Raw genomic sequence first — 27020 nt, 5'->3', positions numbered from 1 at the left:
CGGGCAGTTATTGCGAGCAATAAATACGTTTGCCGGCTCACAGGGAGCCCTTTGGGCTGGCCGTAATTGCCCTTCGCAGCGGCTCCCGCCGGGGCTGCGGGGTGCCCCCCCCCGCCCCCCCCCGTGCCGCGGCCGGCTCTGCCTTCCTTCATTTTACTCCTTATTTGTCTAATTATTTCATCCCTTTCGCAGCCCGGCTCCTTCCCCGTGTGCTGAGCAGCGGCGCGTTGAGCCCCTGTTGATTTGGGGGGAAGGAGGTGGGTCGGATGGGGTGGGGGTCCTTGTGTCGTGTCCCCCCCCCCCAACAAGGTGCATGAGGATGCTGGCGAAGGGGAGCGATGGGGGCTCGCCCCGGCTGAGCCTGGCACCATGGAGGGGATCAGGGTTCCCCAGGACCCTGAGCAGCACCCAGCCACCTAACTTGGGGTGCAGCCCCGGTGCCAGCCTGGGTGTCCCGGTTGTGCCCCCTCAGCGCCGTGCACGGCGCAGACGGCGCCGGTTTGGAGAGCACGGCTGTCCCACGGCACTGCAAGGGGACGCTGGCAGCCGGGCACCGGGCCACGGGCCACCGCAGGCGCCCACCGGAGGAATGGGCTATTTTTGGAGGGGATGCACGTGCCAACAGTGTTCCCGGGGCCCGGAATGGGGGCGGGATGGAGACCACCCGGCACGGGTGCCGCAGGGGGCTGCAGGCAGTGCCAGCCCCAGGTTTGCCCGGGGAAGGGGCAGCTGCCTTGTCCCTGGCTGCGATGCCGTGGCAAGCGGTGGCCAGCCCGCGGCGTGGGGCCGCGTGTGATCCCTTTATTCGGTAGCCGGGAGCTGACGGGTTGCAGGCGAGCGGCCGCAGGTGGTTTGGATTGCAGCGGGGCTGGGGACACGGCGATTGGAAACACATTGTCCCGGCAGCACCGACCGGCACCGCGTGGAGAGCCGGGCATTGCCCAAGCCGTCCCCAGCCTGTCCCACTGAGCCACGCCGGCGGCTCCGCTCGTGCCGGTGACCCCGTATCGGTGCCTGCCATGCTGGCTGGGGCAGAGGAGCTGGGGCCACCGTTCCCCCTGCCGCACCGTGCCCCCGAGCTGGTGCTCGCTCACCCGTGCTGGTGACAGGGCCGGGGGCCGCAGGGGTGGCAGAGCAGGGGCTGCTCCCCTGGCATCCCCATCCCACGGCGTGGGGGCTCGGCGCTCGCCGGGGCTGCCGGCAAGCCGCTCGCACGCAGAGCAGCCACCTGAGCCCTTTTTTCTGCCAGTGCTGAGTTAGGGGCCGTGTAACGCTAATTGGATAAACATGATTTCCCCTCTAACTCGCTGCAGATGTCTCCTCTGCACGGGAGCAAGGTGCTCTCCCTTCCCGGCACGGCGGGTGGCTGCCGTGGGCGCCCGGCGGCGGCTCTGCCCTCCCTGGTGGGTGCTCAGGCACCCATGGGTGGGAGATGCCCGGCTCCAGCCCCACACTGGCACCCCCAGCTTGTGGCAACAGGCGGGTGCCAGGGCAGGGCTGCGGGGTGCTCCTGGCCCCATAGCGTGCACACACGCGTGTGGGCACACGTGCCCGTGTGCACGCTTGTCTGTGGGTTTGCACATGTGTATGGGGGTGCCTGCACACGTGGGCGGGCGGGTGTTGGCACACACCTGTGGGTGTGGGTGTGCGTTTGCACACGCGTGTGGGGTGAGCGTGTGTTTGCACCCTGCTGCGTGCTGGACCCCCCCCCCCCTCGCAGTGCTGGCCCCAGGGATGGCCCTGTGTGGGGTCTGGGGCTGTGGCAGCTTTTGGGGGGGACACATGGGCCTCGCTGCGTGTTCCTGGGGGCACAGGAGAACCCCCCCAGCACACAGGGGTTCCCCTCCCCTGCAGCCACCCCCCCCCATCCTGTGCCTGGGTACCGCATCCCATGTTGGGGTACCACATCCCATGTCGGGGTACCACATCCCATGCCCGGGTGCTGCAGGCCACGACTGGGGGCTCCCCCAGACCAGGGCAGCGACAGCCCCGAGGGGACCCCCCCCAGTCCCACCCCGAGGACACGCAGGGACGCGGGCACGGCCCCGGCGCAGGAGGCAGAGAAACGTGGCCGGCACCTGGAGGGAATTAGGCAGGCACGTTCACCTCCTTGCAAACCTTTTGTAGGGCGAATTCCTGCGGTTACCCATTGCAATTGCTGCAAATTATACAAGCGCCGTGTGTTCCGTTCCGACGGCAGCACGCAGTCGGCACACGCCGCTCCGACCTGCCACGGTGCGTGGCCCCGGGGGAGCCCCCCCGACCCCCCCGCGGCTTTCCTTTTATTTTCTTTCTTTTTTTGCCTTCTGCTCAGGGGATGGAGAGCAAGCAGGCAGACGGGCAGGGCCGGGGGGGAGATGCCTGCAGTGGGCAGGGAGCCCTTGGGTGCTGGGTGAGTGGGCGCTGTGGGCGTGCGGGTGCCCGATGGAGGTTGGCACCCATGGCGTGCGGCCACGGCGCGGGGCTCAGGGTGCAGCACCCACAGCTGGTTATCTGCATAATGCAAGGCCCCCAGGGAGAGGAATCTTGGGGTGCTCGGACCCCCCAAGAGCAGGCTGCTGGGGGGACCCTGCTGCGGACAGACAGACCCGCGGCCACGCTGGAGTCAGGGACCACTCCGGCCAGGCTGGGGACCGGACCTGCTGCGTGTGTTGCACATACACAGCTGGATGCATGCCCAGATGTGCACCCAGGGCTCTGCGCACCCGGGCGGGGGCACCCTGGGCGATGGGCTGCCCTCCGGGGGCCGAACGGCATGCAGGTGCATGCACCTGCGTGTACACATGTGTGTGCGTGCACGTACATTCATGTGCATGCATGCATATGCATGCCTCTGCCTGTATGTGCATGTGTGCATGTACGTGCATGTGCCTGTACGTGCGTGTGCATGCACGTGCTATGCGTGTGTGTATGTGTGTGCATGCACGTGCATGCCTTTACATGCATGCACGTGCATGCGTGTGTGCATGCCTGCCTGCCCGTGTGTGTGCCCGGCTCTCGGGGGTGCCCCCAGGCAGGGGGACACCCCGGTTTCACTCCCGCCCCAGCTCTCCCAGGAGCAGTGGGCACGGTCCGCCAAGGCGGCAGGAGTAGTCCGCTCGGCGGCGCCGCTCTGCCCCGCCCCCTCGCTGCCCGGTCTCTCGACTTCCCGGAAGCGCCAGCGGAGCAGCGGAACCCGGAAGTGCCGCTGTGGCCGGTGCCGGGGCCGGTGGCGGGGGCGGGTCTGGTCCGGTCCCGCTATGGCGGGTACGGGCGGCTGAGGACTCAGCTGGGGGCGCGGGTGGTGGTGGCGGCGGCGGCGGCGGCTGAGAGCCGGTCCCCGCGCCGCGGGGACGCCCCCGCCGCGGGCCATGGCAGCGGCCGGCTCCAACTGGGGCCTGATCATGAACGTGGTGAACAGCATCGTGGGGGTGAGCGTGCTCACCGTGCCCTTCTGCTTCCGACAGGTGAGCGCTCCGCCCGCCGCCCCCCCTCCCCGGGCCGCCCTCCCGCCGCCGGGCCCCTCCGCATACACCCCCCCCCCCCCCCCCCCCTTCCCTCCCCGGTTCGCCCCTCGTCGTCGTCTCCGGTGTGGGGTTTGTAACCGCCCTAGGCAGAGGCTGGCGGGGTCGGGTAGCCGGGGGTCTCAGCGAACCGAGCGGGCGGGTAGGGGGGTCCTGCCGGTGTCCCCGTCGCGCTGGGGCCGGTGAGAGGCGTCGGGGACCGTCGCTGGTTCCCCCCCCCGCCCCCCCGCAGAGAGAGCCCCGTGCGGGCGCAGGGCTGGAGCTGGCTGTGCCTGGGCTGTGCTCTTGTCAGCTTGGAGGTGCCTACGAGCTCCTGGGCGCGGGGTCTGCCCCAGGACCTGGCTGCCCCGCTCCGGGCGAGGGGCAGGGGAGGGCGGCCGCAGGCCCCCTCTGCACGTTTGCCCCTGGTCCTGATTCAGGGGCTGGTTCAGCGTTTTGTGGTGGTTGGCAGAGGACGGTCAGCGAAGGAAGGGCTAAAGACTGAGATCGGACGTCTTATACCAAACTACGTGTTTTACTTTGTCGTGAGGTCTCCCAGTAATCATTTCTGCCTTTCTTGTGAATAGAAGGGGGGAAAAAAAAAAAATCAAAGAATTTATCCCTGTGATAAGTGCAGGTCGGCTCGGAGGCGTTTGCAAACCAGCTGTTGAGCCCTTTCGCTGAGCTGTGCCCCTGCTCCCCCTCTCCGAGAGCTGCTGCCATCCCTACAGCCACACCGGATTTAAATACAGCAGAAAAAAGGGCAGCTGTGATTAAGATCTGCCATCACTTGTGCCTCTTTAAAGTCACCTGCTTAAAAAATGTCCGGTGTTTAACATCCCCCGCTGCAGACACGTGAACCAGCAAGGCAGGACAGCGCTGGTAGTGAGCTTGGTGGTTAATTTACGCCATCAAATAGTTCTTATTAAATAAGTTTACAACAGAGTTTGCACCCCGGGATTAGGAGTGGTTTTTCTGTGCTCTGTGTGAACCTGCTGAGAGCTGTGGAGAGCACTGGGGGATGAACGAGGGGAGCCGTGGAAGTTCTGCTCCACAAACGGCTCCCAGTTCACTCTTCGGTGCTTAAATGGGTGCAACTGGAAGCTGTGGGAAACAGGTGGCTGCTCCGGGTCGTCCTTGGGCTGCGGAGAGAGTAAAATGGGGCTTGTACGTCATGTTTCTCCTGGGTGCTCTGAAGTGGAGGGAACTCCCTTAACAGGCAAATGTGCGGCTGGAAATATGCGGGGGAGCCTGAAGGTGAGGAGGGACGGCGATAAGGCTGTGCGGAATGCCTGGGTGTCCGTCTCGCGCTTGTCTCTTCCCCCTCTTCTCCCGTTTCAGTGTGGCATTGTCCTGGGAGCTCTGCTGCTGATTTTCTGTTCTTGGATGACTCATCAATCCTGCATGTTCCTGGTGAAATCGGCCAACCTCAGCAAGCGCAGGACCTACCCCGGCCTCGGTGAGAATTGTCAGCTCTAGGGCTTGTTTGGTTTTTGTTTTTGAACTGGAGTTTTACTTTGACCTCTTAATTTACAACTTTCATACTGATATTGTTGGAATAGCAACTGGTTTCTTGATGTAGTTTTCAATTTGCGTTGTTTTCCTCTGTCAGTCTCTCCCCCCTGCCCCGTGTCCCCAGGGGAACGCGAGGGTTTAATTCTGCTCTTGACAGTGAAGTTAATAGGCGCAGAATTGTTTTGACTCTTCAGGGCAGGGGAGGAGATGCAGCGCTGACTGATCAAAACCCAAGTTTTCGGGAGCTGGCGTAGCGGGTGTCTGGTGTAAATTATTGGTCTCAGCACGAAAGCCGCGAGCTTCCCCACCCAGTGTGCTGCCGAGGACATCGGGTTCTGCCAGCGGAGAGCCTGGCATGGAGCTCGGGCTGCCTGGATCCGAGCTGTGCGCGCGTTTATGGCAGAGCAGAGAGGAAAGAGCGCGCGAGGTTCCAAGTGGCCAAGAAAATAAAAACATCTGCAAGATTCATGTGTGGGTTTTTGGCAGAGCCCGCCAGCCCTCTTCCTCGGAGCTCGTCGCCTCTGCGCTGGCGCCAGGGTTGGCCTCTGCCTGTGACCTCTCTTCTGATTCTGACCGACTTGGGGGGTAGGAGGAGGTGGTCGGGTTCCAGTCCTCTCTATTGGCATGCGAAACGACAGGAAAAGTCGTCTTTTACTCGGTTTCCCGTATTTCTCTGGGGGAGGAGAGAGTTGGCTGGCATTGCCCTTGCTAAAAGAGCTGAAGAAACGTATGGCTCGCTCGCTGACCGTGTTGTTGACAGATGGATTTCCTCCATCCTTAGAGTGCCTGAGGTGCTGCTCCCGGGCTGCACGTCTTGGCTTCTGCCCAGTTACATCTGCTAGAAACTGAAAAGATGAAGAAGTTCTGTGGTCTCGGAGGTTGTGCCTGTGATGCTGGGGGGGAAGGGGGAGCCCCCAGGTAGCGTCCGACTTGGCCCTGCCACTCCAGCCCAGCTGCCCGGGTTGCCTCTCCCTGCCCCCTTACAACACGTCTTTGTGTGCCTCTTCCCCGAAGTACAGAGAGTTCCCTCCACCTTGGAGCGTCTCCCGGGAAGAAGGGATCCTCTGCACTCTCTGAAGCCAAGGGGCTCGAATACACAGAGGGCCAGTAATGCTTCTAAACTTCCTGGCACCTCCTGGCACGCAAACGCTGGCGCGCTGAAAGAAATGCCTCTGCTCCCTCCCTCTGCCCTGGGAGAGGTGCCACCGGGAGGGACAGCCCTGAGAGGAAAGGCAGCGCTCCTATAATGCATCCTAATGCATCAAGGTTGAGCAGCTCCACACAGACAGCCTTTGTCACCGTGGGCTCGTACCCTGGTACATCTGCGAGAGATCCTGGCAGCCCCCGCAGCTGATTCTGTGGGAGGCTTTGGCAGGGCTGAAAGATGTAAGAAAGTTTTTTGCAAATTAACTTCGGTCAGCCAGTCCCTTCCGGAGGAACACTGAGAGCGATCCTTACAGCTACAAAAGAGCCAGGGTCGTAACAGGCCGATATCTAGCCCAGACGTCTTCGCTTGGCAGCGCTGTGTGCCTGAAGGGGTTGGGTATTAAAAATACTTTGCTCTTCACCGCTGTTCTCCTGCACTGCGTGGAAGGGAAGGGCCTCGGACAGATGAGGACAAGAAGTGGGATGCAGTTCCCAGGCAGACTTTAACCAGGAGGTGAGTTAACGCCTCCCCTTACAGCTGCTGAAAGTGGCCTGGGTCTCTGCAGACTACCTGTGCTGGGTACCGACCCCGTCAGCAGCACGCTGCTCCCCGGCAGGCAGCTCGGCTCCGCTCCCTGCAGAGAAAAGTGCTGAAGCACACGTTGCCCGTTCTCGTAACCACACTTGGTTTAAAAAGGCTTCTCTAATTACTGAGCAGATTCGGCCCTGCCCAGCTTGTTAGACATCTAGAGATCCCATTCCAAAGATGCTCGACTGTACAATTTATTTTACAGTCATCGTCTCCTTCCTCCTTGAGAAGATAAAGGATCCAGTTTTTCCAGTGTCCCCAGACGGAGACATCTGGCATAACGTTTGAAGGCTTGTTCTCATTAGAACACCACTTCAGAACAGCCAAGGAGACCGATTGTTTCTCAGCGTCGCCGGCAGCCGTAGCTGTTATCTGGAGGCACCTACCTTTCTGTGTGACGTGAAAAAGGAGCTCGCAGGAGCAGCGCAGCAGCAGCAGTCCTTCTGGAGGTTGGCTCGTTAATGACCCAGTCTCCAGGAGGGATGTTTTGCTCTCGCTGGTTCCTGGCCCTTTGGCTGTGTGACTGAACGCCCCAAGGGCTGTTGCCTTTTCCCCTTACGGTCGCGAGTTCCCAGACGAGGTGGGAGCTGGAGGCCGAAGCGGTGCGGCCGCTCTTCGCACTCGGGCAGCACGCCTGGTGGCGGTTGTTCCACCCGGTCTGTCACCGAGCCATCGGCTATTTTCGGTGCTACCCCACATAACAGCTCCGGTTTATTTTTCTGCTGCGGGTCTCCTGCCATGCTTTTTTCTCATTCTGTGGGAGAACATCTTGTTTCCTTAATTTTTAGCTCAAGCAGAGTCCAAAGAAATCGGAGTTTGTAAGTTAATATTTAAAATAGCAGAAGATGGTTCCAGAAGCGAAGGAAGTTTGTTTTCTGGCGGCCTCCAGGAATGTGTGCTGTACCTTGAGAGAAGACAAAGGGGAATCCAGGGTGGCGGTTTTCATGTTGGACCTCTGCAGTTAAAGACTGACGGAGTCGGGCAATGTGGCCTGTGCTTGGAACTGGAGGTCTCAATTCCCATTCTACCCAATAAGATCTAAAAATACAAGCGGAGTTTTCTTGGCATTTTCTTTTTAAGAAAAAACACAATGATTTAAAGACTACTGATCATTTTCTGCTACAAGCTACAACCCAAGTATGGGAGGGGGGGGGGGGGGGAAAAGTCTCTTGGCAGCAGCCCTTTGGTGTGGGTTGTGAGTACTGGGTATTCTGGGTATGGGATTGAATGTTCTGGGCACCATCTCAGATCTCCCATCCAGCAACGTCAGGCGGTTCAGTTGTAGTGGGAAGATAAAAATAAAAATGAGAGTTTGATTGAAATTTTGCACTGCAGTAACTTTTTGCCACACAGCATCTTATACATGCATATTTTCTCTTCCGCGCTGACTTTCTTTTAATGGTTGCCATGTGTGACTGCTACTTCACACCACTTTTTTTTTTTTAAATAGAAAAAAAGAAAAAAAGAACCTGCTTTCTATCTTTTCCTCATCTTTGTTCCTGTCTTATGTGGTTTTCAGTTTGCGGAGGGCATGTCTGAAAAAGAAAGTGGGAGGGCAGGCAAGGGAAACAGCCCCAAAACACACCGCCGGTGGGTTCCTGCTGTACTGCCCTTTGTCACTATTATTGTTTAATTTCGATCTGACGTGTGTGCCGTGTTCTGAACCTTTCTTTGACTAACTACAACTTTTTTTTTTCCTCTTATGCCAGCATTTCATGCCTACGGAAAAGCAGGAAAAATGTTGGTGGAAACAAGGTAATCTGCTACTTATTTAAAGCTTGAACAGTTTGCTTTTCTTTAATGAAAAATACCGCTCTGTAGCCTCTTGTGGCCTTGCTGCGCTCTCGTTTCTTACCCTCCTGCCTTCTCTGGTCCCAGAAATCTTCCTTGCCACCTAGAATTTGAACAAAAGCCTAAGTGAGATTCCCTAAGCACAGCTCGCAGGTGTCGCCTTCAGCATATCCCACCCGTTCCTGAGTGGAGACAGGAGCGCTTTCCAGACAGCGGGAGCACAGAAGTCGGGGGATGAACTCATCTCCCGCTCTGCTGCGTGTGCTGTGAAATCATGGGCATGTCACTTGTGGCCGTTTTCCAGGGGTGAAATCCCTGCCAAGACTGCCGTGAGTTAGTGGGAGGGAGAGCGTTCAGTACCTCGGATCCACCCTTTAGCTGCTCTGGTCCTGCCCGCTCCTCGCAGCGGGCGCCGCTTTCCTCTGCGAGACGCCAGGCGTTAGGAGATGCCTTGTGGGGGGAAATCCTGTCTCCATTTCAGGACAGGCTCCAGTTCCTCAGATGACCCCAGTGCAAGCAGAAGCTCCCCCGCAGGTCTCGTTCAGCAGTCGTGATGGGCGATGGGACATCGTTACAGCACTGCTTTTTCCAGCAGAGATTTTTTGGTGGAGGCGTCTTGAGCCCAGGCCAGTCAGTGGTGCTGGCTCCTTCCCTCTTCCCAGCTGCAAACTGCTGCAGAACACTAAAAATACACAGAATATTTCTCAGATGTTACTTGTCCGTGCAAGCAATTGCTGTAATTGCCACAGGGATGCTATATAATTGGAACTGGGAGGGAAAGTGGTCCATGCAATCATGAACGGGAGGAGAAGCAGTTCATAAGACAATCTTTTCATTAAAGTGTGGTCTATTTTTGTGGAAAGAAGTTTGAGAGCCGATTTGGTATCGAGACTTTCATGGTAGGCCCCTGCTGTGGGGCGTGGGGCTGAGAGAACCTCTTGCTGATCCTTTTAAACGTTTTTCCAAGAAATAAAGGAGTTCTTGCCATCTCCAAGGTTTGTTTTTTCTGTGGCTCCAAACAGCAGTTAAACCCATGCACGGGTTGTCACCAGAACGGCATCTCTAGCCACGATGTTAGGTGTGGACGCGAGGTGGATGGAGGTTCTCTGGTTTTTATTTTACTAGCGTTGAATGCAGAACTGGTGGCCTGCCCTTCACAAGCCTGAGGATAAAAGCGTGGTCCTCCCCTCTAGCACGAGTAGTGATGCACAGCCTGCTCGTACGGCTGTGAGAGCGAGCTCGCAGCCCACTGTATCCCTGTAGACGGAAAGCCTACTTTACTACTGGTTGCCAAACGTGCTTTCAGTGCGGGTTCAGCAAAATGTGGGGCTTGTCTCCACTGTGACAGGCCAGAAAGTTGTGTTGAATTAGAGGGTGGATGCACGCTGAAGCAAGCTGAGGCTGCTCTACCTCTGAACGCAAGTGAGTGACTGCACAAGATTTTAAGTTGCTTTAAATGTAGCCTTTTAGCTGTTTCTTTTTAATTCTTCTGGATGTTCCTCTGTAAACAGGGTGCGGTGGGATCCTAACCAATCTGTTGCGATTGTGTGCAGCGTGTAGCCCTTGGGATCTTGTCGGTGCTAAACCTTTGTCTTAATCCTTCACCGGCGGCTGCCGTGTATGTAGGATGCCTCTTGCTCCCAGCGTGTGAACTGTAGCCCTGCTCCACGCAGGGCACGTAGCGGTGTTCTCGCTGCTCGCGTGTCGTCGATGGGGGCCCCTTCGCCGCAGGCTCAGTTACGGCAGTCCCAGGCAGTGTCTGCAGGTGTCTCTGAGGTAGCCTTAGCGTTAACAAAGCCTCTTCCCCTCGTGAGGGCTGTGCAGAGTACAAATCCGCTGGGAACGTGGCTGCTGACACGCCTGCCCAGGAGCAGGAGCTGCGTTCCAGGGTTCCTGCTCCAGCCTCCTAACCTGTGTGTATTTTGTTTGTTTTTGCAGCATGATTGGGCTGATGCTGGGAACTTGCATCGCTTTCTATGTTGTCATCGGGGATTTGGGGTCCAACTTCTTTGCCCGGCTGCTTGGATTTCAGGTAAATAAATCCTCGCTGGATCACATCTACAATGCAGACAGCGGTCCCAATTCTTCTTGCATCGAGCCGTGTACGCCTTAGACCCAGCGAAGAGCGTCCTGCCTTAGTGCTGTGCTCAGCAGCCCATGAGGCGTTGTGGGGTCGTCTCGTGGTGAGCTTTAATGGCACGCCTTGTGCACGGAGCATTTAGCTCTATGAAGTCCTGGAAGCTCGGACATATGGTGAACAATCAGATGTGTAAAACCTCCAATAAGGCACTTCCAACGAAGGAATTCTTTTAAACTGGGTCTCTATTAATTCTGGAGCAGATTCCTGGAGGAGGTGATGCTTCCTGTCTTAATTCCTGCCCCAACGGGTAGTGACAGACAGTTCCTCTGTCCGAGCTTTCGCCCCCTTGTAGCCCTCTAGTTCAAGAGGGGTTTTTGTCCTGTCCCTTGCTGTTTCGGTGGCCAAAGTGACTGTGTGCCTGCCTCCTCTTTAAGATAAAATAAGCTGTGTGATGAGCCCGGTGTTGGCTCAAGACGCGTGGTGGCGAGAGGTGCTCCTCGTGGGCAGGAGGCTCTTGCTGCTCTTCCCGGAGAGCTGTGAGCAGCAGCACTCAGAGCCGGCGCGAGGGCCGTGCAGGGAAGCGAAATGGACGTGTGAGAGGATTTTTGGCGGGGCTGTTATCTGCTCCGCCTGATGCTGCTAAGCTCCGATTAAGGGACTGTGAAGTTAAAAAGATGCGTTGTGGCTGCAGCCAAATTAGGTATTAAATATTTCCAAGCATTTCGGAGTGTTCTGCTATAATAAATACCAATGTGAGATTTTGTTTAATTTTCTGGATCACAGTTTTCAAGACTTCACTCTCTTGTCTCCCAAGTAAGTTTAGTTTTTATTTAACTGCATGAAAATACCTAAATAGCTTGTGCTGGATTAGCATTTAAACACTCCCCCCCCACCCCCCCCCAAATACTTCCACGTCAGGATGGACCTGTCACGCACTGTGTAGAGCAACAGTGGCACCCAGTGACTGTATAAGCTAATCACAGACCTAGCCAAAGAAATGGCGAGCTTTCAGCATCAAATCTTTAAATACGTACAGAAGCAGAATTTCACGTTTGAAATCGATCCTGGCTTTGCATTGTTTCTTACTCTGGAAAAATTAACCGCATCGGGGTTTGCTAATTTGGTGGGATGTTTTGAGTATCCTCCGTGCTCCAGTTCTTTATGCAGGTCCCTTTTCCAGGTGTCGGGCAGTTTTCGGATAGTCCTGCTCTTTGCCGTCTCCCTGTGCATTGTACTTCCATTGAGCCTCCAGAGGAACATGATGGCCTCCATACAGTCATTCAGCGCCATGGCTCTGATCTTTTACACGGTGTTCATGTTCGTGGTGAGTATTGATGCTGGGAATGCTGTTTTCCTATTGTTTTAACACAGATGTTCCCGCTGGGACAGCCTGCAGGTGCAAGCCTCAAGTTTAAAATGTCCTTCCTGATAATTAGTGCTGCTAGTGCCAGGCATAATGAGTGATCTGGGTGCCCGTGCTCTTGAGCTGGTGGAGGTGGGGAGGTACAGACTGTAGAAACTGGCCGGTGGGTCTGTAAGCTGTTACACATGCTAGGGACTGTGGTGGCACAAATAATAATAAACCACAAAGCGAGTTGTGGTTTATTCTGCTTGTTGGTATCTTATAATTTAAGGCTCTGAACTTTGAATCAAAGAATGGAAGATGGGGGGAGGAGCGCCTGGAAGCAGAAGGACTTTCATCATGCGTTAGTGTTTTGCCTTGAAAACCTCAGTGCTTCTGATCTGTAGGGGGAAGGCAGCTCTTGTTAAGAACTCAAGCATGTACTTTGCATGCTTTTTTTGCAGCTGATGGTTAATGTCTTTCAGGCTGTGAGTAGTTTTATTTGTTAGACACCAGCACTTCTATTTCTTGGGCATTGAAAGCTTCGTAAAGCCTTAAGTCTGGTACATGGCATATACTTGTTCTTGGATATTTGTAGAAAAGTTTTTCTTCGCTGAGGTGAATGGATTCTTGACCATTTAGATTAAGTAGGGTAAACTGAGAGTTGCCTAAAGCTGGCCCTGTTTGGCTTGGCCAAGCCCCATTGTATAGCACCATTTACTGAGAGGTGGAGACTTTCACTTGCTTTTTAATGACTTCAGGTTTCACCTCACGGATGCTCATGTGGTTTGCTGGTAGAGCCCCAGCCCTGTTTCTCCCAGGTTTCAGGACTGGAAGAGCTGAAACAAAAGGAAGAAAAAGGAAGGTGTGGAAATTCTTTCCACTTTTTTTAGTAGGTTGTGCTGGGTCACGCTTCTGAGCTTGCCTCTGTAAGGAGGCTGGAAACTGTAAATGAGTGTTTTACCAAACTGCCGTGTTCCACGAGCTGTGCCTTTAAGAAAACCACAACATTTCATGAGAGTTGGCTGCACTAAAACATAATCTCTGGGGATTAGAAAACCCCCATTCAGGTGATATTATAAACAGGCATTCAGACATATTTACCTTCTGTTTCCTGTGCAACCCAATGCCTGGCAGTTTCCCTGTCAATGGCAAAAGAGCTCCCCTGGCCTCGTCTGGGTGCCTCGCTCCCCCTGTTTTCCTGAAGTTTATCCTTGTCTTTGGTGAACTGGTGTTGTTAAATGGTGCTGGAGTAGCGGCGTGCAGGTGGGGTCCTGTTTTAGGAACCTTTGTCTCTCCGCTGAACAGGATTCTCCAAGGCAAATGTCACTTCCCGTTTGGATTTAAAAACGTGCTTAAAAAAGTGCAAAAGAAATTGCTGGGAACAATAATTCTCACAGTCAAATGTGTCAGTGGAAATTATTCCACCCTGGTGCGTGCTATGATGTCTGATGGCATCAAACAAGGGGGGAATGTCATAGATCTTTTAAAATATACCCCAGGATCCTTGGTGGCAAGGGGCCTATGGAGGTTGGTGGGAGCTTTAATAAAGTGTGTGGGTGGGGTGGGGAGCTGGGGAATGTGACTAGCAGAGATCGGGCTGTGGTAGGCAGCGTAAGCTGTTCCTCGCAGAGCTGCCACACGCTGCCTTTTATCCCAGCACTGGCGTTACTGCTGCCGGGAAGTTGTTTTGGCTTGGATCTTAACCCCTTTTCTTTCTCTTGGCTACAGATTGTGCTGTCGTCCTTCAAGCATGGCCTCTTCAGCGGGCAGTGGCTGCAGCGAGTTAGTTACACTCGTTGGGAGGGCATTTTTCGCTGCATCCCCATCTTTGGCATGTCTTTTGCCTGTCAGTCGTAAGTACCTGCCATTCCCACTTCTGGCAGTTGTGGTGCGCAATGAGTTTTTGTGAGGGCAGAGGGTCATGAGGATCTGCAAGGGATAGATACCATCTGGTTTCCTATTTTATTTTAATCAAAATATTTTACAGCCCACTGAAGTACAGCATCTCATTCAGTTGTGACCCTTTTGTTACCTAGATGGGGGAGGGAGTTATATTTCACTTGGGAGTTATTGTACTTGAGCAACACAAGATCATTTGGGCCAAACAGATCCTCAGTGTAATGCACGTTGCTTCTGGTACAGCTGCGTAAGTGATGAATTTCCCCCGTTTCTTGAAGGGAATGATTTAGTACCAGGAAAGGCAGCGGGGCTGTGTCGCCTAATGGCCGCAGGGCCCCCTGCAGGGTAGCGTACGCTCGCGGCTGCTCTCTGCTTCCCCGATTTTCTTTGAGAATACTCAGAAGATCGCACAGTTGTTGACTTTGGAGAGTTGTTCGCGCCTTTCCAGTTACCTGCTTTTAATGAGGGTTTCCGTTGGCACGTGGAAGGACGTGATGGCAGACCAGGCTGTTTTCACGTTTCTAGCAGCATTACCTTCTGCACCAAAATGGCAAGTGAGCAATACGTGCCTGGCCAGAATAGTAACAGACTTTAAATAGTAAATCCAAATGTGGACACAGAAAAGACCATCCTCATTTGGAAGGCTGGCAGAGTCGGGCTTTCCCCCCTGTAGTTCTAGCAAACGGGTAGCATGCCAACAGTAAATGAATGTGACAGATAAAATTTGTTCAGACTGCTGTGTTTACACCCACGCGCAAGATCCAAATCATCATTTTCCACTTACCGGCTCTCTTGGCAGCACGGTTCCTACCCGAACACGCTCCAGTCTTGCTGTTTAATGTCTCCATTACAACTGGCGAAGGGAATTGTATTCTTTTACAGCTTTACCTTGTTAACATTTTAAATTTTTTTAAATTCCAATTTTTTTTTTTCTTATGGTAGCCACACAGTACCCAGCACAATTTTGCTGGGAGTTGGAAATGCAGGCAAATCATTTGGTCTGGACCAGTGTGCGCATACCTAAATATAGGCTCCATTACAGCACTTATGTGGCAAGCTGAGCCTAAAGCTATGCGTTTTTTCCAAGCATCAGGGCAATATGCTGTCTCCAGCCCAGGCAGTCTTTATAAGCATTTTATTCTCAGTTAGGTAGGTTTAGTTTTGCTAACCTCTGAATCACCTTTTAAAAAATAAATAATTCTAACATAAAGCAGAAGTACTTTTCCTTCAGCACGTAAATGCAGCATGCAGTAAGGACAAATAAATGCACTATTATTCTAGCTTGAAAAACTTGACCCCGCTTTACTTGAGAGTTCAATACCCTTCGCTCTTTAAAAGGTATCCTGTTGTTGCTGAAGTTGCAAAGTAGGTCGCTCCTCTACAGTTATGTGGCGTGGAAATTTGCTGTGGAGCTGAGAGCTGGGAGTGCGAGGACTCCAGGGTTACCTCTGCTGCAGCCTCCTTGCGTGACCTTGGTCAAGTCACTGAACCCTCTAATTAAAGAGGAGTCAGTAGAGCTTTCCAGGAGAAAACTTCTAATTTCTGGAGATGGCTGTTCTGGTGCAGGTGGATGCAAAAATGCTGAATTCACAGGGATAATAAAAGTCAGGATGTTGTTCATTGCCTCTGTGAGCATCAGTTCCCTGCAGGCTGAGTTAGTGCTGGGCTCAGAGAAGCCTGTACGAGGTGGTCCCCACAGTGGAGGTGAAGAACAGATACTCTGGGGTAGCTCTGGCCATCTCTGAAGCAAGGCTGCTTTCTCCGAGGCGGCTCTTAATGCTTGTGCTGACTTGCCTGCTCTCTGCTCAGGAGGAACCATCTGCTTGTGCCCCCTTTGAGGTGCAGTGTAGCAGATAATGCAGGGAGGGATCCTTGATCCTTCGCTGGCCTTCGGTGCCGTCATTTTGCTTAAAAATAAACCCCGGGCGTGTCAGGACGTGCTGCCTGTTGCATGCTTCTTGTCCTCTTGCTCTGCCTTGAGGGGTGGTGATGGTCAGGAGGGCCCAGCAGCATGTCGTGGGGGCTGGAGGGACACTGTGCTGGTCCTCCAAACCCAGGTTGACCAAACGGGTGCTGTTAGGTCATCGCAGGAGGCCTGGGTGCAGCTGGACTTTGCATGGCACTTTTCCCTGTGTCACTGCTGTTGCTCCTGCACTAACATGAACCTGGCCTGGCTGTGCCACCCCACACACTGCAGAGCCTCTCTGCATCCATCCTTTCCTCTCCTTCCTGGGCCTGGACGTTTGGCTGGCTCCCTTCCCCTCGTGGGGCTGAAGTCCAGGACATAATCAGTTAATCTAGCGAAGGTCACTGCATTGAGGGCAGGGAGGAATCCGAAATGGAGAGACTCCTGGGGAAGCTGGTCTCCTCGCTCCCTGCCGGTAAATGGCTGTCGCAGTGCTGCATTCGCAGGCCCTGCGTGTGTCTTGCGGGTTCCTGCGAGCCGATGTGCTCAGCTTCCTTTGTGCAGAACTGTTTGACGTTAAGGGATTAAGGGTTAAGGATTTTTCTGCTTGGCCTCAGCTTGACACACTTTCTGTTAATGGCTTCGTGCCCACTGGAGATGGGGATACCCCCTTCCCGTCTGACTGGATGCTCCCCCCCTTCTCGTGAGAGTTACTTCAGTAACATGAAGCCAGGATGTAGCCGCTTGAATTAAAGTAACAAGAGGTTAATGAGTTGCTAAAATATGCACCTGATGTCAAAAAGTACATTCCACATGCTTTCCAAGTCTGTAAATACCCCAAATCCCGTGTAATTGGCGCTCCCAGCTTTCTATGAACTGAGCTCTAGCAGCAGTGCTGAAATATGACAGGCGCTGCATTTAGTTTTGTTTGTTTAACTTTTAGACAGTGTGATGCTCTAACCTTCTTCCTGCTTTTACTCTGTAAACACTGCGTTGCTTTAATTATCAGCATAGAGAGCTCCAAGAACAATAATCTCCAATGCGCTGCCTGGCCTGGTGCCACTGGTGTTTCACTGGAACAAATGGTCATTCATTTTGCAACACTTTTGAACCAAAATGTTTACATCACACGTTTAGCTCCACGTGGTGGGGTGGGGAGAGCAGGAATATTTTTGCAACACTTAAAGTTATGAGTGTTCTGAAATCTCTTGGCATTAGCAATATAAATTGTGGAATAGCAGCGAGTGTTTATGCTCCGTAGGGGGAAGGTGTCAGGGATTCTTTGCTGCTGGGCTGAGGCAGAGAATGTGCTGGAGTTGGGTTTTTCTCTCTCTCTGCAGAAGGTTTCCTTAAATAATTTACCCTTTTCTACAGTCAGGTCTTGCCTACCTATGATAGCCTGGATGAGCCGTCTGTTAAAATCATGAGCTCCATATTTGCTTCTTCCCTAAACGTGGTCACCACCTTTTACATTACGGTAAGAAACTTCCCCTTCTCTTTCCTTGCTATAGAAGTCACGCTCTGGAGGGGCAACAGGGATGATGATTTATCTTCGGTTGGGGCTGGTTTCTGCTTATCTGTATTTATTCTGAAAGATAAGTCATTTTGCTGAAAGCAAAATTAGATGGGAGATGATGAACCGAACCGTGCAGGAGGCATTTGGAGAGTCCAAATTTTCAGCATGGCACATTTCCTTGGGTGGAGGCAGAGCGGAGACCCAGCTCTTCCATGCGCATCAGCCTGCTGTCTGCCTTCCAGGGCCCAGCCTGGACCTGGAGATGCTGCCCAGAGTTTAGGAGAGCTTCTTTCAGCCTGTTGCAACTGGAAAGATGTGAAGGAAGTTATGCCTCATAAAGCACCAGTTAATAAAACTGAGTTAATAATTCCTGAGAAGAGCCTTGCCCCATGAGCTAGGCTGCTGCGGGGAATCGTTACGGCCCCTCCTTTGTCGGAGGGGGCCGGTCTGTGGGCATGGCAGCAAGCAGAGCATCACCGCTCTGTGTCACGGGCAGTGGCAGCTTTCCCTCGCTGCGACGTCCTCCATGAAAGCCCCCTGTATTTGGTGAGAAACTTGCCGCTGCTTTTAGGAAGGTCCCACTATTCCTTAACCGCCTGTCTCAACTTTTGGGGGTGCTGCAGCTGAGGCTGCTGGCAGGTTGCCTGTGGGGGTGGCCCCACACTCCCTCCTTGGCTGGCTGGTCCTAACTCATGGGAGGTCGCTGACCTCCACCCTTTTGTAAAGAGCAGATATAAATGTGCTTTGGAGTCAAACCCCGTGCGCTCACCTCCCCTCCTGCCGGACAGGTGGGCTTCTTTGGCTACGTGAGTTACACTGAAGCCATTGCTGGGAACGTCCTAATGAACTTCCCTTCCAACCTTGTGACGGAGATGATTCGAGTGGGATTCATGATGTCGGTAGCTGTGGGGTTTCCGATGATGATTCTCCCGTGCAGACAGGCGCTGAACACCCTTCTCTTTGAGCAGCAGGTAAGATCCTCTTGTGTGGCCAGGAGCAGCTGGCTGCCTTGGTGTGCACCTTTGAAACTTGCTTTTTGAAGGGCTACTATGACTCTTTGGCTTCTGCTGCTGGCTGCCAACCTGGGCTGCGAACGTGCCTTGGTTCTGTGAGACTCCGTTGACAACTGCGTATTTCTGACTTGGGGTAGGTACTCGCTATCCAGAGGGACAAACCCTCAACTGACAGTGAAATCCTAAGTGCCTGGTGTGTGGTAACAGTGCAGCAGGAGGCCCGTGGCAGTCTGTAAATCCTGCTGTGCAGAATGGTTAATCTCTGGTACTTTGAGGTTCTTGTCCTCTCTGCAGAGGAATTTCGTGGGCTGAAGTGCTGGAGTTGCGAGCCTGAAGCCTTCTATTGCTGTGCTGCGCCCCAAGTCCCGTGGCTGCTGCTTCCCTGCTCCACTGGGGATTTCGGCTCTCGCGCAGAAGTGTTACACAGTTCAGAGCCGAGGTGGTTCTCCCCCTCAGAAAGAGAGAGAAATGTGCTTTTTGGAAACAGAGGAGCCTCCTTATTTCCTGCTGCTCCAGCTGGCATCCTTTTGCTGGCCAACTCGATCTTGCTTTGCATTTAGCTCAAGCTTCTGTTCCTGGCCTCAGAGCCCAGCCCAGCCTCATTTCTTCTTGATTCTGTGTGTGCCTGCTCATTTCTGCTCTTTTATCGTTATTCTCATCCTTGCACCTTTGTCGATAGCCCCCTGAGCAGCCTTCTCCCCTCCGGGTTCGGATGTCCCCTTCCTCCAGTGCCTCCCCTGGCTGTTTGGTGCCGGTCTGGTGCAGAAGCATGCGGTGGAATACAGCCCTCTCCCACACGTTCACCTTTCCCAGGGTCAGATCTTCAGACAGCCTTTGTGACTATAGTTGGTCTGTCTGATTTAGACTGTAAGTCCCTTGTGGCAGTAGCGTGTTCTCCTCTGTGTATTGTACGGCACTAAGCATGCCGATGGTATTCAGTAAATAACAGTAAGAGATTGTGGGAATGTTCTGAGGCCTTTGTGTATCTGCATAAATAGAAACCTCTTAGGGCAGGAAATAAAACTTGAGCAATTTATAGCTCTAAATCCTGCCACTTCTGCCTGTGAGAAGCCCCAAGCTCTTTTCTCACGTCGGGAGGGCCTGAGGATGGGGGAAGATGATCGATGAAAGCCAGCGGGTGCAGAGGAGTAAGCGCTGGAAGCGCTTGGGAAGACTTTGCTTCTCGCCTGGGCTCAGCTCGTTGCTCTTGGGGCTCTGAATGTGTCACTTTGCTTTCCTCTCCCATCTGTGCAGCCAGGAGAGCGGGGACCCGCTGGTTCTCCAGGGCACGTGGATTCGCTGGGTCCTCTGCTTCCCGCACCTCCCGCTCGGAGTGTGGGGATGGGATGGGAAGCGGAGGGCAGCTGGAAATCCTCCAGTATCGGCAGCTCCCCAGCTGCACCGATCCTCCTCTCTGCCATCTAGGTGGGGTGTCTTCCGTCAAGTCGGAGGAGCTGGTACATGTGTTGTAACGCAGTGGGAATAGCCCTGCTCCCGGAGGTGTTAGGGGACGCTTTGCTGTAGAAAAACCGGAGCTCTTCCCCCTGTGACCATTCTCCCTCCTGCCTCCTCAGCTGCGCTTCTTTCTCATGCCCTTGGCCTTGGGGCTGCTCGCCGAGGCTGGGCGGCTGCAGCGCTGGCACAGGGACTGGGATACAGCTGTACGGTTCACATTTGGGGCAGGATGGAAACAGCAGCTTTGGCTCCGTGCCCCCCATCACTCTTGTTTTGAAGGTTCAAATGCAGTTGCATATTAAAACTGCTCAACCACATCTAACTGCCCCCCTTTGCATTCACCTCTGCAGAGACCATAGCGTGGAGGTGACGAAGCTGCTGGGAGCCTGCTGGGGTAATTGCTTAGGAACTGTGGGGTTGGGATGCAGGAGCTAAACTCATTGTCCCCCTCTCGCCTTTTCTCTTCCAGCAAAAAGATGGCACCTTCGCTGCTGGGGGTTACATGCCCCCGCTTCGGTTCAAAGCCCTGACGCTGGCTGTTGTGTTTGGAACCATGGTAGGAGGCATCATGATCCCGAACGGTGAGTGAGGAGTTGGGGGCAAGGGCTGGTTGCTTGGCTGTTTTCTCTGGTCTCTTTTATTTGCTTTTCTGGGTGGGATGGCCAGGCTCACTGGGCTCACGCCCCAGCCTGCCCTGGGGCTCAGACAGCCGCCACGTGCTGCTGCTCTGGCAGTCCTGGAAAGGGCCTTTGCTAACTTCTCTTCTTCTTTGCCAGTGGAAACAGTCCTGGGCCTGACAGGTGCTACGATGGGAAGCCTCATTTGTTTTATCTGCCCAGCTCTTATTTACAAGAAGATCCACAAGAATGCACTTTGTTCACAGGTCAGTGCTGATGCTGCTTGACATCCCTCTAAGCCCTCTGCAGAGCTTGGGAACGTAGTTAATTTGGCTGCAGCAGAGAAACTGCTCGGCACCTCCTCCAGCCTCCCCCTCCAGTCTGCCCAGTACAGGTGGGAGCTGTTCTGGTTGGCTGCTCTGAGCAGCATCGCTTACGGGCGTGCAGACAGCAGCAGAGGAGGTGCTGGCCCAGTGCGTGGCCTGCCCTGTGCTGGAACACCAGGTCTTTTTGTCCCTCCAGCAGCAAGTGAAACATTAATTTCGTGCATAAAATGCTGCTTCCAGTCCGCCTTCTGGTGGGCTTCAGGTTCTGTATCTGCAGAATGGGAAATCCAGGCAGCCTATAAAACCTTAACGGGCCTTACATCCCAACCTGCCTGGGCTGGGTAAAATAAACACGGTTTCTCAGCGATGCGGTTCTCGCTGCTGACCTTCAGCTTTCTAGTTTCAACCAAAATAATAATAAAAAGGAACACACACATAGAGGTGTTGCTTCAGGAATTGATTTTTAAAAAATTGGGGTCATTCAGAGGCTGTTAGAAGTTTAGCTTTTCCTTTCGCTCCAGTTTGAGTTGGCCTCCTCGGGGACCGAAACAAAGTGGCTCTTTGCTGGGCTTGATCTCTCTGCTTCTGCAAATACTGTGCTTTTGTGGGGCCGAAATTAACATGTTTTGTTTTTTTCTAACAATAACTTAATCCACTGCCTTTTAGCAGGCCTCTGCCCCAGCATTACCAGTCACGACAGTGCTGGGCTGGGAATAAGGTTTTCGGCAAACTGCAGAGTCAGCAGGGGGAGAGCACGACATTTTTGTGGGTCCTACAGAACTAATGGCTTTTTCTGTGTTTAATGACTTGTGGGTTTGCAAACGTACATGAAGTTTTTAAGCAGGGTGTGTTTTTTTTTTTCTTTCCCCGTGCTTTCTCTGACACAAGGAAGTAGTCCAACTTTCCAGCTTTCGCTCTGAATTCTGACACTTTGGTCCTAACTTCTTTGACTGAAACGCCAAGCAGGAGTCTGAATGCCAGCCTGGATTTTTCAGGGAAACAAAGAGCACTTTCAAGAATTGCTTTCTATTCCGGCTGAGCCAGAACGTTTCTCTGCAGTGCCTTGAAACTGCACTTAGGATGTGCTGAGCTCTTAGACTGGCTGCCCAGAGGCGACTGTCAGCTGCCCAGGGGTTGAACACTGGGGCCTTCACAATGCTTGACCTGAAACGCTGGTCACAAGGCTGGTGAAGGTGTTTGTCCTGCAGAAATCCCCACAAAGGAATAAGGGCTTATCTCAAGCATCAGCCCCCAGGTTACCCTGGCATTTCCAGGGGCTGGTAGCAAGCTGTCCAGCCTTCTCTTGAATGATCCATCGCCTGTCAAGTTTGCATACTTGCTTTGACCGATGCTCTGAAGTGCTGCAGCAAGGGCACACCTGCCTTCAGAAATGTGCTAGGCTGCAGAGCACCTCCCCGCCTCCGCTCCGGAGCCCAAGTCTGAGCCCACCCTCTCCTCGTTCCTCCAGATCTTCTGCAAAGACTCATTTATTCTTTCCCTCAAGCTCTGTCTTTGGTCTCCTCCTTCATTCCTGCTTTTCTTTGATCAGGCGCTCCACTCCATCAAAATATGCTCTTGTGAAAAGTGGCAGTCAAGGGGGAGAAGGAGCCAGCCCTGGTCATAGCTGTCCCTCCCTGCTTTTCCCTGTCTAAACAATGTATGCCTATGTTCTCTCTCCCTCCCTCCCTCCCTCCATCATCTTTAGCTTTCTTCCAAAGCAGCAGACCTTCTCAACGCCAGCTCTTACGCTTGCCTGAATTATCTTGACTCTTGTGGTGCTGCTGCTGAGAACTGGCTGCTTTTATTGGGCCACCTCTGGCATCCAGCAAAGTCCCGTCTCGGGCACCTTACGGGGCTGGCAAGATAGGAAGTTCAAATTTACCGAGCTGGGAAGATGATGGAAGCTGAGGCTACAAAACGGGGAAGCTGCACTAAAAGAAGTGAAGAGGGTTCCGGGGGGAGGGATATGGGCAGTCCCAGACGTTTGCTGGCCAGCGAAGAGCACTGGTGGCTTCTGCCAGCGAGTTGTTAATTATCGCAGCCGCTGGCCAGCCGGCCGGGGCTGGGGCCGGCAGCTTGGGCTAGGCCGGGGGGGTGGCTTGGTTGAGAGGCTTGCTGTGTTGGAAAGACGATCAGGTAACAGAGCAGTTAAAAAGCTTGAAGTCAGGCATGCAGCGCTGTGAATGAACTGGGGAGAGCGTTCTCTTTCTTGTGGTTAAGCATCAAGCGTGTTCCTGTAAAGGTGCGGGTCCGTGTCCTGCTGCCCTCCGGGAGCCTGGAGCGGGAGGACAGAGTGAGGTTTGGCAGAGCGCTGCTGAAGGTCGCGTTAAGGTCTGTAAACAGAGTGTTTAACTTCTAACAGGAAGGTGTTGGCTTCCCAGTGTTGACACAAGCCTGTCCGAGAGGCCCCTCCTAGGGAGGCCGGAGTTGCTGTTGTCCCAGTTGGGGAAGAGGAGCTGCGGAGAGGCTGCTCGAGGTCAGGAAATGACCCCTCGGTCTCGCTCCTGTGCGGATGGAAAAGAGATTCCCCTCTGCCCTCCCCTGGCAGGGTGGCAGCCAGCACACCTTCACCGCAGGCGCTTTCGGTCGGTACGGCCCGTCAAACACAGCATCTCTGTCGCAGCGCAGCGGAGGAACCCGGCAGTGACCGGGGCTCTGCATTCCTTCGCCATGACTCTGTCCCTCCAAACGCTCGGTGTCCAAAACAGCACGGTTTGCAGGATGTCGTCACTCCACACAAATGCTGGTTTTTTTGCTTCCTGCCGATGGCTCAGGCGTGGTTAGAGGAGATGGTCTGAGCTAATGACACTTCTGTACAAAGTTCGAGTTATCTTCTGGGAGGAAGGACGGCCGAGGGAAAGCAACCAGCAGAGGAAACGGCCGTGTAAACTTCCTCTCCTGAATTCCCGTCCGTGCTTGGAGCGCTCCCCACGGGAGACAGGCCCTTGCCTTGCTGACCTGCGTGTAGGAGGAGGCTGCAGCCAGAGGGGTTTGCACGTCCTCTTGCCATCTCCACGTTGAGAGGTGCTTCTGGAGAAGGACCTCTGCTCTCAGCAGGTTCGCTTTTCAGAGGTGTGGGGGAAATCCTTCCTGTGGGACCAGGCACTGGCTTATAACTGCTCTGCAGTGTTGTCCCTCTCCTTGCTTCAGGTCCTCAGCTCTTCAGCTGGACGCTTTGGGGGTAGGTGGCTCCTCTGCCTGTGTTTGGTGCCTCGAGCCACCGAGTCCTTGCACCCCACGTTCCTCTTCCTTCGACTGCCAGATTAGCCTTGGTGGTCCCTTGAGTACAAACTGCCTGGTTTTCCATGCCATAAGTATCTCCGTGGAATCAAGCCAAATTGTGGTCCTCTTTATTCTGGCCTTCAGTTGCTGATGGGGTAGGTGAGGAGGAGGCATGCTGACAGCGGGGAGCTGAAGGTGAGGGACGGCTGCTGCTTCATGGACAGCCCAGCCTCTCTTTGACTGCCACGTGTGCCCATACCCGCTGCTCTGGGAAGCTCACAGATGAACTCCAAATGTTAAACAATCAAAGGGGTTTGAATCTAAGGCATTCAAGCCCGTGGTTCCCCACTAAGATAAGAAACAACAAAAATCCTTTTAAAACACTTAATGTTTTCAGCCGTTTCCTACAGTTCCCTTCTCTCCCACGTTGCTACTAGTTCCTGTGGCACCAGAATAGATCCTCTTTGTAGAAACGTTCTTCCTCTCCGCTGTTGTTTCTGGAAGATGCCAGAACAGCCTTCCAGTCGCAAAAGGCATTTCTGCCAGGGCTGTAGATTGTGTGAGGGGAGGAAGTGGACGAGCTCCAAGCCGAGGGCAGCAGTGGCAGGGACCTGCTGACTCCGCTTTTGGCCCGAGCCGGGTGGCAGGATATCTGCTCTTTGTGCACCCAAACGGCAAGCCAGGGAGCAGATTTTACTTCTGTTTCCTTTGCAACGTCTCTAAGGTCTGGCCTCTGCTCCCTGGCCACGCTGCTCGCCCCTTGTCCAGAGCTGCTTCACGTCCCGCCAACCTTTTCCTTCTGAAGGCGTCTGTCTGTCTGCAGGGGTGTGCTGAGAACGGGGTCTCCTGGGCCCGAGGCTCTGACCGCGCTGGCCTGCGTTTCTGGTGCGATCTCCCGCAGTGCGAAGAAGGAGAGGAAGGCGTTAGCCTCTCCTCCCTCCCCTGGGGGTGCCAATGTTTTAACTTCTCCTTTCGATTTCACTTCTCCCCTTTATTTTCAGTTTTCTCCCTCTGGCAGCTTCCAGTTGTAGCAATGCTCCCCTGTGGCCGTTCCTGGTTTTCCTTGCACTGAGTAGCATCCTTTTGTCGTGCTTTTTGTGAATTGCGATGCAAATGCTGCAGGGTAAGGATATTTGGGGAAGAGGATGAGTCCCGCAGGATGTGGTCCTCTCGTGAGCTGGTATCACAGCCCAAGCCAGAATCACCAGTACTCTGGGTGTTGCACCGCTCTGCAAAGGGGCCGGGCAGCTTGTGTGGTTCCTACTGGACAGCAACAAGATCGTGTGCCAAAGCAGCATTTTTCCTTTGCAGATTGAGACTTTTATACGATTGCCTCGTGAAGCATGCGTAGCAAGTTGTTCTTGTTAGGCATATGGCGGAAAAAGCGGTGTCCTCTCCCCAGCAGCCTGCAGTCAGAATGCACGCAGCAGGGGTGGGAAAGAGGGGGGGAATTGCTGCATCATAAATACCAATTTGCTGCAAACTTTCAGCTTCCCAGCATTGCAGAGGCATTTTCTGTTTTGCATATGATGGTTCCTGTTGCTTCCATGGTCTGTTGTGAAAAGGAGTTTGTGGGGAGACCCGAGTTTCTAGCGGAGGGTGCTGCTGCTTTGCCGACTTCCTTCAGCCCAAACTCTTGCCGACTTTCTCCTACCAGTCGTTCACAGCGCCGTTGACACGTTGACATGCAAACCAGGCTCCACGAGAAGCCCTTACTGTGACAATTGCAATGATTAACTAGGTAAAAATAATGTATTAGTTTAATTAAATCTCCCCAGTCAGCGTTGTCGGCCAGCAATCCATCCGCTCAGCTCTTTGAACTGGTACCGCTCTCGTCTGGAGGAGCAGGCAGACGTTTGGCAGCCCTGGCACCGAACACGGCAGACGTTCCTCTGCCCCTGTTGCTGTCGCGCATCGTCTTGCTTGTCCTTCTTGAGTTACCCCGTGAGTTGCTAGCATTCCTAGAGATTCTTTTTTGGTGCAGAGAGTTTTTTATTCTTTCTTACGGCTCATGTGGAATTAGATCCTTTTAGATCCATTTATCATTAGATAATAAGCTGTAGGAATGTTCTTTTTGGTGGCGGTCACTTTCTCCTTTTTGTGCTAGAGAAATTCGTAGAGCCCTTGCCTCCACAGGATCCAGATTCTGTCTTTCTGTTTTTATTCTATTTGGTCCTAGCTTTCTGGAAATCAGTGAGTTGCTTCTTGAGCACTGGCCGCTAGGACTTGTGTGTGGACATCTTATTCTTGCTTTCAAAAATAAGAATTTTTAAACAGCTCCCTAGAAACCTTTCTAGGCTGTAAACAGGTCGGGCACCTCTGTTCTCAGCCAGGCCTGATTTCATGGTGTTCTAATGTAGCTGCTAGAAATACCAGGGAATGAGTCTTTGCAGCTGGACTCGTGTCTGCCACATGTGTTTTTCTCTCCTTACGTCCTGTCCACTTGCTTTTGAGCCCTTCTGATACAGGAGTCGCCTTTTCAACAGCTTCCAGCATCTGAAACTCTCATTGGTATGTCTCTACATCCAAATACGAACCTCAGCCAAAAGCTCCTGTTTTTCCTTTTTCGCCTCTTAAATTTCTCTCCTCTTCTCTCCCTCTTATTGACATGTGTAATTGCACTGAGCTTTGAATTGTTTGGAGACACTGTTTGCATGAAGAATGCTTTACAGAGCAGTCCTGTCTGTTTTGCTGTGCTAACTGAAGCTCTGGCACATTGTGCAGATTATACTGTGGATTGGCCTGGGAATACTGGTTATCAGTACGTATACCACCTTGTCTGCAACGGAGGACGCCCCTGTGAAGACAGAAGCGGTGGGCTTGGAGCACCTGGACAGAGAAGAGAACAGAATTGACCAGGATTCGGTTAAAATCCCAGGTATGTGTCTGTTTGAGTTGTGCTTCCCAGCCCTGCTCCCAGCTCCACCTCTTTTAAAAAAAAAAAAAAAAAAAAATTATTTTTTTTAAAAAGTGTGCTGGAAGCAGGGTGTTTTCCAGGCAGCTCCGTGCCTCTTCACAGCATCCCGGGGGCTTTTCCCAAGAAAGGCTGCAGTTTTGCCTTCTGGAAAAGCCTGGTGTGAGCTCCGATGGTACCTTGTGGGAGTTGTTCTTTTGGGAA

The 27020-nt window shown here is 53.5% G+C and overlaps 1 protein-coding gene across 1 annotated transcript in view; it reads left to right on the top strand.

The window, feature by feature from the left end:
• Positions 1-3337: 3337 nt before the first annotated feature.
• The window catches only part of SLC38A10 (solute carrier family 38 member 10), a 38594-nt gene continuing 14911 nt past the window's right edge, over positions 3338-27020 (top strand). The window contains exons 1-11 of the mRNA XM_050908227.1: positions 3338-3446; positions 4824-4941; positions 8442-8487; positions 10462-10555; positions 11784-11927; positions 13677-13801; positions 17128-17230; positions 18058-18240; positions 20207-20318; positions 20514-20620; positions 26627-26780. Of these exons, the coding sequence (XP_050764184.1) occupies positions 3351-3446; positions 4824-4941; positions 8442-8487; positions 10462-10555; positions 11784-11927; positions 13677-13801; positions 17128-17230; positions 18058-18240; positions 20207-20318; positions 20514-20620; positions 26627-26780 (1282 nt within the window). The 5' untranslated portion in view covers positions 3338-3350. The remainder of the gene's footprint in view (positions 3447-4823; positions 4942-8441; positions 8488-10461; positions 10556-11783; positions 11928-13676; positions 13802-17127; positions 17231-18057; positions 18241-20206; positions 20319-20513; positions 20621-26626; positions 26781-27020) is intronic.

Source organism: Gymnogyps californianus, chromosome 19 (assembly GCF_018139145.2).
Source record: "Gymnogyps californianus isolate 813 chromosome 19, ASM1813914v2, whole genome shotgun sequence".
NCBI lineage: Eukaryota > Metazoa > Chordata > Aves > Accipitriformes > Cathartidae > Gymnogyps > Gymnogyps californianus.
The sequence above is the reverse complement of the archived record's forward strand: the minus strand, read 5'-3'. Positions and strand labels throughout refer to the sequence as shown.